Source organism: Parasteatoda tepidariorum, chromosome 11 (assembly GCF_982258835.1).
Source record: "Parasteatoda tepidariorum strain Cologne lab strain chromosome 11, Ptep-v5.0, whole genome shotgun sequence".
NCBI lineage: Eukaryota > Metazoa > Arthropoda > Arachnida > Araneae > Theridiidae > Parasteatoda > Parasteatoda tepidariorum.
Window position 1 is genome coordinate 9,533,937 of NC_141765.1, and position 10,803 is coordinate 9,544,739.

The 10,803-nt window shown below is 30.3% G+C and overlaps 1 protein-coding gene across 3 annotated transcripts in view; it reads right to left on the reverse strand.

Annotated features, from left to right (window-relative positions):
• Positions 1-9,853, reverse strand: part of LOC107449249 (transmembrane protein adipocyte-associated 1) — a 74,928-nt gene extending 65,075 nt beyond the window's left edge. The window contains exons 1-2 of one of the 3 annotated variants that reach the window (XM_016064731.5): positions 9,690-9,853; positions 614-940 (exon numbers count right to left, since the gene is read on the reverse strand). In XM_016064731.5, the coding sequence (XP_015920217.1) occupies positions 614-807 (194 nt within the window). In that variant the 5' untranslated portion in view covers positions 808-940; positions 9,690-9,853. The remainder of the gene's footprint in view (positions 1-613; positions 941-9,689) is intronic. The other 2 variants (XM_016064732.4, XM_043055206.3) reach the window with 2 other exon arrangements.
• Between the last annotated feature and the right edge of the window lie 950 nt (positions 9,854-10,803).

Sequence of the window (10,803 nt, forward strand, 5' to 3'; positions counted from 1 at the left end):
AAATGCAAGTCCCTCTGTGTAGTTTACTTTTAAGTTAAAACAACGTTTGATCTTGATCGTTTGGCTTTCAGTTTTGTAATTTTCTAGGAGTATGTTATTTAACAAAATGGTTACTCATAACTAGAGTATTACTTTAAATGAAATGTTCAACTTATAGTTATTTTATTTAATGTATTTATTTGTTCTTTGTATGTTTATGGTATGAGCTTAAAAAAAAGTTACATTATTATCACTTATTCTGTTAGTTTCTTATAGTTATGTTAAACTAAGTGTAATGTTTATTAGTTATAAACAATTATTCACAAAATTTTTGCCAACTTTATGACACAATAACTCTTTTATTTGAATGACAAGCATCATCAAATCGAAAATAATATTGTCTGCCTTTTATCTTTTATGATCTTAAAAGTTATAATACAATAGTAGGATAAAGGTTTTCTAAATAAAAGTTTCATTTCAAACAATTTTGTCCTATTAGTCAAAAAAAAAAAAAAAAAAATATCATAGTAGAAACAACTAAAACCAGTTTGCTTTTATTTAAATCTGACATTGAAGAAAATAATATTTAAATTAAGTTTGTTTACAATAACATTATTTAGAAAGGCTTACATACCTTGTATTTGCATCAATTTCATCATATAAAACTAATTTACAAAAATTTTCTTTTATTAATGGTGCAGACGTCCCATTATCAATATCTTTCCACTGAAACTGTAGCGATGATTTCATTGTAGAATAAGAATCTTGTTTGTCTGAATAATCATTATCCGTGTTAAATAGATGTAAATACTCTTCATCAATATTCATTATTTCAGTTGGTAGGTGAACATTAAGCGTTTCAGTAAAATATTATTATTTAGTTATAACAAGTGTAATGCAAATACTTATTTACACAAAATAATTTAAACTTCAAGTAAAAATTCTTAAGTTATAGCACAATCTGGAAGAAAAAAAAAAGAAAGTATAAGTCATAAGACATTATCATTTCAAGATACTTTATATGGATATTATATTTAATAATTAGTTAAATACGCTTTTAATATCAAATATTGAACATTACAAAGAAAAGAAAACACATAAAAATTATAACAATAAATAAATAAAAATTTGAAAAGCTTGAAGGCAATTTTTCACTGGTGTTACAGTCAAGAAATAATGAGAATAAATTTTTAAAGGAATACATAGATATCTTTTTAATATTCATTAACATGATTACATTATTTAAAAAAAATATTAATATATTTTAATTAAGATTTATTTTTCAAGATAAAATGGTAAGTAATTCAAAGGAAACTGTAAAATTTTTTGAAAAGTGTTTACAAAACAGTAAAATAATGGAGGCATTTCCGTGTCATGGTCTATTGAGTCAAATACAATTGCCAAGACGCCAAATGGATTTTAAACGTGCAATTTAAAAACAGCAACAACAAAGCATGTAGAGGTTTGCCTACTGTTTGTCTAAGATAGGTACTCTGCCAGACATTCGTCAGGAGCTGTGGCGGTGACCATGGTAACGAGGTATGATTATTTCAAGTAGGGGTGCGGGGTCCCTCTCAAGGACTGGTTTCAGTCAGAGTAAAGGAGACCTCTTTTTTCGGTCTATTGGGTTAGCTCTAGAGTGAAGAGAAATGAGCATTCGCGCCTGAAACATCGTTAGAGCGTTCGATTCCTTTTTTTAATCTTTTCTCTTTTTCAAACGCTTCTGTTTTTAAAAAAAATTTCAACACATTTTTTTGTGTAGTAAATTTTTTTTTATTTTTCCTCTTTTAACTTCTTTGTTTGTCTAAAACGTTTGTATTTAAGTGAAAATTAATATATTCTACAAGCACACAAAGTTGAAAAACATGAAACTTTCAAAAAGTGTCCACACTTTCGGCCACCACTGTATATATATGTAACATAAAAAGCTTCGATTAAAGTTTTTATGTTATCCTAATTAATTATTCTAATCGAAAAACTTTCTCACACTTTTAAAAGCCACATCCTGTTCTTAAATCTATTTTTGGCTCAAGTATGCATTTAATTAAAAGCAGGACATTTTTCCCTTTGCTCTCTGTGGGAAACACTCGATCTATTTCATAAACCAATTACAACTACTAAGATTTCCCTCTTTCTCTAAATTAAGACATTTTATGGATTATACTTTGCAAGATTTTCCCTAACATATAACCAAGGAGCGCAACTTTTAGTGTTCACTTTTACACACTTTCATGACTGCTCTGTCTAATAATTAATAAAAAAATTTGGTACCCTCCTTGCCGGCCTAAGATCTGTTTCAATCCTTCCACTCGGCAACGACGTTATAAGTCGCCAGGATTAAACGGTCGGGAAGGGGGTACGGTACGGTACATCAAAGATATGTAATGTCTTATTTGAAATTAAATAAATTAACTTCGTAAGAGGGTGCATCAAAAATATGGAATAACTCATTCAAATGGACAGTTGAAAATTATCAGTCAAATTCTTCGTTAACTCACAGAAATTCATTATTCATCCAGTATCTTCAACAAAAAATAAATTCTTCGATCATCAAACTTTTTGTTTATATAAATGATACCTACGCCCAGTGGAACTTAACGAACATCGACTTTGCATTTGTCTACGCTGCATGTTATGTCTACGTTCTGAAGGCGATGGATACAACGAGAAAGCTGAGCTTTGATATTTTTTCACCCCCTTTGGACCAAAAAAGAAAAACTACATCAGACTCCTGATTGACGTTAAAAAGTTTTAGATTCGAAATCCCATCCTTTTCCTTTACAAGTGACATACGGTAGTTTCCCACTGCTCTGCATTTTATCGTCGATGAATAATTGTTCTCACCTCGCCTCATTCAAGGAGAAATATGATTCCTCTTAACGAAGAAACAAATTTTTTCTCCAGCAGCTCTCGTCTTTGCTTTTGGAATTGTGTTCATGGAATTTCAACGCAGTTTCATCTATGATGTAGCGGTTTTCAAAACATCTTCTTGGACCAATTCAAACTTTTTCAAACAATTTCTTTAATTTTTATTGATTAAAAAAAAAAAAGCACTTGTGTAATAAACAAAAACCATAGATTATGATTTCAAAATTTTTTTTCTTCTCATACTTGATGTTTCAATTTGAACAATTACTTTTTATACATTGATCGTATTTACTGTTGAAATTTTTTTTCTTGGAATTTCTATTTTCAGTGAATTGATTGTTTTGATTGGCATAAAAAATGTTTCAAGAAATTATTTTCATATTTATTGTTTTATGTGTTACAGTTTCTATGATTTATTGATTAGTAGAATTTATATTCTTGTTTTACTATAGTGTTTAGAGTGAAGATTAAAATGCCATTAAAATATTTTTATTTTGAATGCAATTACGGTGTGGCAAAAATTATAAATTAAATCAAGAAGTGTTAAAACTCATACAAATAATTTGGAAAAATGAATAAAATAATTGTTGTTAGAATTTGAATTGAAATGTGAAACCAGACATTAATGTTTGAGTCCAACGTTGGTAATTAGTTCATAGCTCAGTTATTTCCATAAACAAATCGTTTCTTTATTTCTGAGCTTTAATTCCAGCATAAAGATAGGAAAATGATCAAACACATATTGAAAAGTAATGGTAACTGAATACACTTCAAAAACACGTTAAAAATAGAAATGAAAATATTTGAATTTCCTAACACCTGATTGTGACAAATTAAATGACCAATTAAGATCTTTGCACAAAAATTACTTAAAAGGAGAAATATTCAAACTAAAATTTTTGAAGAAAAAGAAGAAAAAAAATTATGCCCAAAAGGAAAGAAAGGTATAAATGAAAAAAATAAAAGGTAATTTGCAACATAACCAAACTTGCACTTCAGATTAAAAATAAGGAAAATAGCTAGATCAGTCAAAAATTAAAAACAGTTTTACCTTAATACCATATTAAATTTGAAAGCTTGTTTTGGATTTCAATTAGTGATTAATCGTGTTGAACGGGTTGTAATGTAAAATCTGAGAAGACTGATCACCTTTTCTGATTATAAAAGTAATTTGTCCCTACACATTTTTCTTGAAATTCTGGTTAATGAGTGCAATAAAAATACCAATAAAGAAAAAGTATAAATAAATAAATGCAGAAAGAAAAGAAAAATAAAAGCGAGAATAGAAAAGAAAAAATATTATAGAAGGCAAATTTTGGCCATAAGAAAAAAAAAAAAAAAAAAAAAATTTCCCCCTGGATATTTTGCTATTAAAGTGACTAGATTGAAAGGTAAATAATAAATAAAGACAATACTGAAGTCATAAACTTCAGAATAACAACCACTGTGTCACTTTTTATTTTATTTTGTTTTCAAACAAGGTAAGCAATACTCAAGTCTAATTTCAGATTGAAATTTTTCCTGGTAAACTGTTTTTTGTATTTTATGTTTTACTAATAACATTTTTAAAAGATGCTTATAAATTTTTATCATCTTGATTGAAGAGTTAACTTAAATTGCGTTATTACGAAGAATACTTCTAATGGAGAAAAAACTTTGTTGTGATCTTCAAACAAAAGAGTTTTGGAACTGAAAAAACTGTTAATTCATAGAAATTGTTGAAAATGAAAATCTTAAATTTGCTGAGAATGATACTACAGATTTCTAATTGTGATACTACAGATTTTTAATTGTGTTAAGTTTTTACCATGAGTACTAAGCATATGAGTATATTTTTATAAATCATATTACTTTTATATGTTGTTAATATTGCAAATTTGATTATTTTCATTTTAACTGTACTTCTATCATAGGGAAGATTTTGCAAATTGATAATTTTTAAAATTTTTGGCGAGGGGGGATGTAACATAAAGAGCTTCGATTAAACTTTTTATGTTATCCTAATTAATTATTCTAATTGAAATACTTTCTCACACTTTTAAAAGCCACATCCTGTTCTAAAATCGATTTTTGGCTCAAGTATGCATTTAATTAAAAGCAGGACATTTTTCCTTTTTTCTCTCTGTGGGAAATGCTCGATCTATTGCATAAACCTATAGCAACTACTAAGATTTCCCTCTTTCCCTAAATTAAGACATTTTACGGATTATAATTTGCAAGATTTTCCCTAACATATAACCAAGGAGCGCAACTTTTCGTGTTCACTTTTACACACTTTCATGACTGCTCTGTCTAATAATTAATAAATAAATTTTATACCCTCCTTCCTGGCCTAAGACCTGTTTTAATCCTTCCACTCAGCAACGACGTTATACATATATAAAATAAAATAAAATTTTAAAAAAACCTAAAATGGCATTTTTTTTTAAAAAAAAAAGAGAAAGAAATTAAAATCTTTCTTTTAATAAAGTAACTTTTAAAAACAATGTTAAATGATATTTTGTGTAATATTTTTACTGTGAAGATAAAATATAAATTTAATAAACTAGTTAATCATAATTAATTAGAATAAAAGAGCTCATTACATTTTCTAAAATTGTGAGAATTTTTTTAACGCCATTTTTTTAAAAAAAATCCCAAGTTATTTTTATAAAATGAATAGTTTCGACAAATAGCTGCTCTAAGCACGGCAATCGTATTAATAATTACGTGCGAAACCTAAATTTTACACAGTTAATCAACATCCTAACAAACAAAAACAGACACAAAAATACCATAAATTATTAGTCATAATTAAAAAACTACTATACTAATTTGGACATAAGCCGCCTTTAAGGTGAAATGCATTTCGAGATCTCAGTGTGGAAGGCGGCACAAGGCCTTCAGGAGGGTCGGAAGAAGGTCACCGACGAGCCCCACTCTGGACGCCCAACAACAGCAAGAACCGATGAAAACGTCCAGCGTGTGAGTGAAGTTTTGAAGTCAGACCGTCGGTAAGCATTCAGGCAATCGCTAACACCCTGAACTTGTCAAAATGTGTTCGAGATCTCAGTGTGGAAGGTGGCACAAGGCCTTCAAGGAGGGTCGGAAGAAGGTCACCGACGAGCCCCACTCTGGACGCCCAACAACAGCAAGAACCGATGAAAACGTCCAGTGTGTGAGTGAAGTTTTGAAGTCAGACCGTCGGTAAGCATTCAGGCAATCGCTAACACCCTGAACTTGTCAAAATGTGTGGTACATGGGATTGTGATGAAGGATTTGCAAATGCAAAAGGTCGTGCGAAGCTTGTGCCGAAGGTGTTAACGGAGGAGCAGAAACTACCTGACCTAAAGTAAGACCCCCTTGGTGCCCCAGCCTCCCTATAGCCCTGACTTAGAGCCGTGTGACTCTTTTTTGTTCCCCCGACTGAAAAGCAAGCTAAAGGGAAAGCACTGGGAGTCAGTGGAGAACATCCAAGCTCATGTTACACGGTTCCTGAGAGGCATTCCTGTCGAGGAGTACCAGGGTGCCTTCAAGGCGGGGCAGAATCGTCTCCGCAAGTCGATTGATGCACAAGGGAACAATTTTGAAGAATTTTAACCATTTGTACCCATAGGATCAATAAATTTATTTTTCTCAGAAAATGCGCATTACTTTCAGAATGCACCCTGTAGTAAATTGGTTATTAAAAAAATAATTAAAAAATAAAATTGCTAATAAAAAACAGTCAGAATTATTTTTTTTAATAAATAGTGAGAAAAACTATACAGGTTACATTAAAATACGAGTAAGAAAACATAATTTAATCAAAAAAACTTAGATAATTTCAGATGGTTTGAAGGGTGCTGATAAAAATCATTGTTGATAGTTTTAGATTTCATCCTAGTTGCGATAACTTGCTTTCAGTTTAAAAAAAAGGAAAAAAATAAATAATAAAAACAAAGATATTTAATATTTCTCCGGCACATTTTTATTTTCAGCAGAAGTTTAATCTCCTTTAAAATCAGAGTTGATAAGTTTAAGCGCTTCACTTTTCCAAAAAATTCAAATAATAAAAGAAATTAACTGCTTTAAAAGATGTGCAAGTTTAGAAATTAAACCATCTAACAATCAATGAACATTCATAATAAATATCGTAAAATTAAAAAGTAGCATTAAAAAACCCTGCACTACCATTAATGTCAGAATTTGTTCACTTTTTTTCCTTCGCATTTAAAAAATAGCAACTGATTGAGTAAAGAGAATCATTTTAAGTAAGAAAGAAATATCCATATGAATCTTAAAAAAGTTCTTGAATCAGATTAAAAAAGTCTCCTACTGGTGACTGAGTCAGCCAATCTGGTATACTTCCCATACAAGCTATCATCGAAGCTACCCTCCCTAAAATGCCCTCTTCTTGTTTCCATAGCACCAGACTGCCACAAACTTTGTGGCGGGCAGAGTACATATCTTAGACAAACAGTAAGAGTGGTAATAAGTTATACACTTTGAATTAGTCCCTTTCTATGATATATTTTTTAGTTCTTAGCAAGCTGCTGCCTGGAAGTTGCCATGACTTGGCGATTATTCTGCCACAGTTCATGATACAAGAATCTTCCAAAAATAAGTATCATTCATATTAATATCTCAAACAAAGGAAATATTACAATCAAGGGGCCGAAAGGCCGGGATAGCCTGGTCGGTAGGGCGCTAGGCCCAAGTCCAAGAGGTCGTGGGTTCGATCCTCGCCGGCCGAAGACTCCCCGTGTAGTAAATGGTGACTGATGCACGTTAAATCTGTCGAGTCTCAAAGTCCTCCATGTTCCCATAACAAATCAATACCTCTGGGGGTACTGATCCAGGAGTTTCCTTGTCTTCTGGATTGTTTCAAAATTACAAGGCTACGGAGTTGAACGTAAGTAGTCGTAAACCCATGAAATTGGGTCGGCTGTTCAACGACGGTTATAAAATAGAATCAAATCAAGGGGCCGGGATAGCCAGGTCGGTAGGGCGAGGGGCCCATGTCCAAGAGGTCATGGGTTCGATCCTCGCCGGCGGAAGACTCCCCGTGTAGTAAATGGTGACTGATGCACGTTAAATCTGTCGAGTCTCAAAGTCCTCCATGTTCCCATAACATATCAATACTTCTGGGGGTACTGATCCAGGAGTATCCTTGTCTTCTGGATTGGTTCAAAATAACAAGGCTACGGAGTTGAACAACATTAGTAGTCGTAAACCCATGAAATTGGGTCGGCTATTCAACGACGGTTATAAAATAAAATAAAATCAATGAATAAATTTGGTCATATTTAACCTCTTATTGATCACATAATTTTGAAGAAAATGGTCTTTTCCTAAAAGACGATAAAACATCTACATTTTTGATCCTCTCTCCCATTCATTGCTCATTTACTCCTCCCCAATTGTCAATGATTTTGATTGCATTTTTAAAATAATTCAATTTATAGTAAATTTGAATTTTGACTTAAAAGATTTCAATAAAAAAAAATTAATCAAAAATTTGTTAAGATTTGCTAATGGCTAAGACTTTTGATAATTGGCTAATTTATTGGCTAGAAATTTGAACTCCTCAGCGCGGGCTCTGGAGTACAGCTAAATTAAATTTGTTATCTGTTTGAAAATGATGAATGAGCTACATTTTGAATACAAATGTGATCTAACTATACATTTTTTTACTTCATAAATAAGGAAAAAAAAATATTTTTGATTATTCTCTAATCTTCAGTCTAATCTCTATTGATAAACAAGCAAATCAACATAAATACTGAATGAAAAGACATACATATATATCTATCAGTGTTTTCACTACAGCGCGAGAATCTCGCATATTTTTTTCTTTTCTCGCATTAAAAAATTAATACCGCGAGAAATTTGCGCATTCTATAATTCAATTTTAAAATTCACGTATCTCTCGCATTTTGGAAAAAGCTTCGAATTATGCCATTTAGAATAACACCCGGTCAGCTTTTCTTCCTGAATCTTTCATCATTTTCAACATCTGCTCCGTTATCTAGCTTTCCTATTTTGCCAGTATTGTTTAGAAACTTTTCGAACAACAGAACACAACTCCTCCGAACCACGGAACCCCTTTCAGAACACATTTCTCTGCAACCACCTGTTTACCATAGGTAAGGTTTCTTCATGCAAGACATTCAAATTTTTTATGTGCTAATGTAAGATGGACAAATACCTTGTAAAGGCAAAATCTTCTATGATGATGCACCAAAAATATTCAATGCTTTAAATATAGAAGATGTTAAAAATGTATTATAATTAAAGAAATTATTTTATTTTCAAGAGCTTTTGTGTTTTTTTAGTTTTTAGAAATTCCACTTAACTTTTTGAAATCTCACCCTGCTTTTGAGAAAGGGTGAGAAATTCTCACCCATTTTTTTTTCTATGATGAAAACACTGGATATATATATATATATATATATATATATATATATATATATATATATATATATATATATATACATATACATATATATATATATATATATATATATATATACAGAGCAGATTTCAATGAAATTGAAAATTAAATTCAAATTTTTAGGCAAATACATATTTAAAATAAAAATTTCTTTGCACAGATGGTAATTTTCAATTTATTTCTATTCCATTATGCGAAGTAATTTACTAATTCAATAAGAAAGAGAAATTAAAAAAATATTACAAGAATTTGGGATAATATCATTAATTAGTACGATAGTTATCAAAATTTTGAAATATTTTAACGATTAAATAGACATAACTAAAATTGAGCTGGGAAACATTTTAAATACAAGAGATCATAGTAATAAAGTTTAGCAAATATCACCTGTTGTCTAAAAACCTAGACAGCACAAAAAAATACTTACAGTTTTTAGTTAGCATAATAACTGTTCTTATTCAATAAAATATTTTTGGAATTATTTAACTTCAAACGATCATTATTTCATTATTTATAACAAATATGAAACCTAGCAGACACTTCACTTTCGCAGTTTACATACATTACATTACATTTTATTTTTATCGATATATCATGATTGTATACGATATACCAATTTTCAGACTTGCGATTCGCTTGTAACCTTTCATGTTGGTTGGTTGGTGTCGTATCCTCTATTGAAGGCTGTTGCTTGGCTGCCCGCCTTTTTAATAAATAGAGGCATTTGATTGGTCGATTATATAATCGTTTTCATCGTTATCGCTTAATCGTTTTGTCAGGTTTACTAGAATGGCAGTTTTAGCATTTTTGTTTGGCGCAATTTTAATAACGCGCATGCTCAGTTTGATAATTTATTCAAACCAATCGAAGTACCAATCGAATAGACAATGCCTCCTTCCTTTGCTCGTGTATACTCAAACAAGGACATAAAGATGGAAAGATCAATCACTGTACCAAACAGATGTCAGGGTGAACTTTGACATTGGACACATCACTGGTCTCTATTTTTTTTCATTTGATTTTCATAAATTGTTATGATAAATAATAACATTCTGTCTCTGTGCCAGAAAAATCTGAACACATTTTTTTTAAAGATTTATAATTTGTAAATTTTAAATGAAAAAATTAATGTATTTTAAAGAATTGATTTTTATATTGTTCTGAAATTCAAATACTTGAAATAAATATTAAAAAAACAATTTAAGTGCTTATTAAAAATATAAAAATAATTAAAAAATAAATAAAATAATTAAAATATAATAGAACAGTTTTATAAGCAATCTAAGCTGCCCAAAGCATTTAATTTCATGAAGAACAATAAATTGGAAAATGTTAATAATTGCTGAGATAGAGTCTCATAATTGCCTGTTAGCGTTAAGTTAGTTAGTTATTAAAACTTTTTCATGGTTTTCATTTGTGCGTAATGTAAATTCTAATTATTTTCATTCAAAAAGTCTCTCAAAATATAATTTCATTCCTGTATTTAAATTACAAGTAACTTTGATATCTGGGTTGCCTACAAAAATTCAAAAAAGTACAAA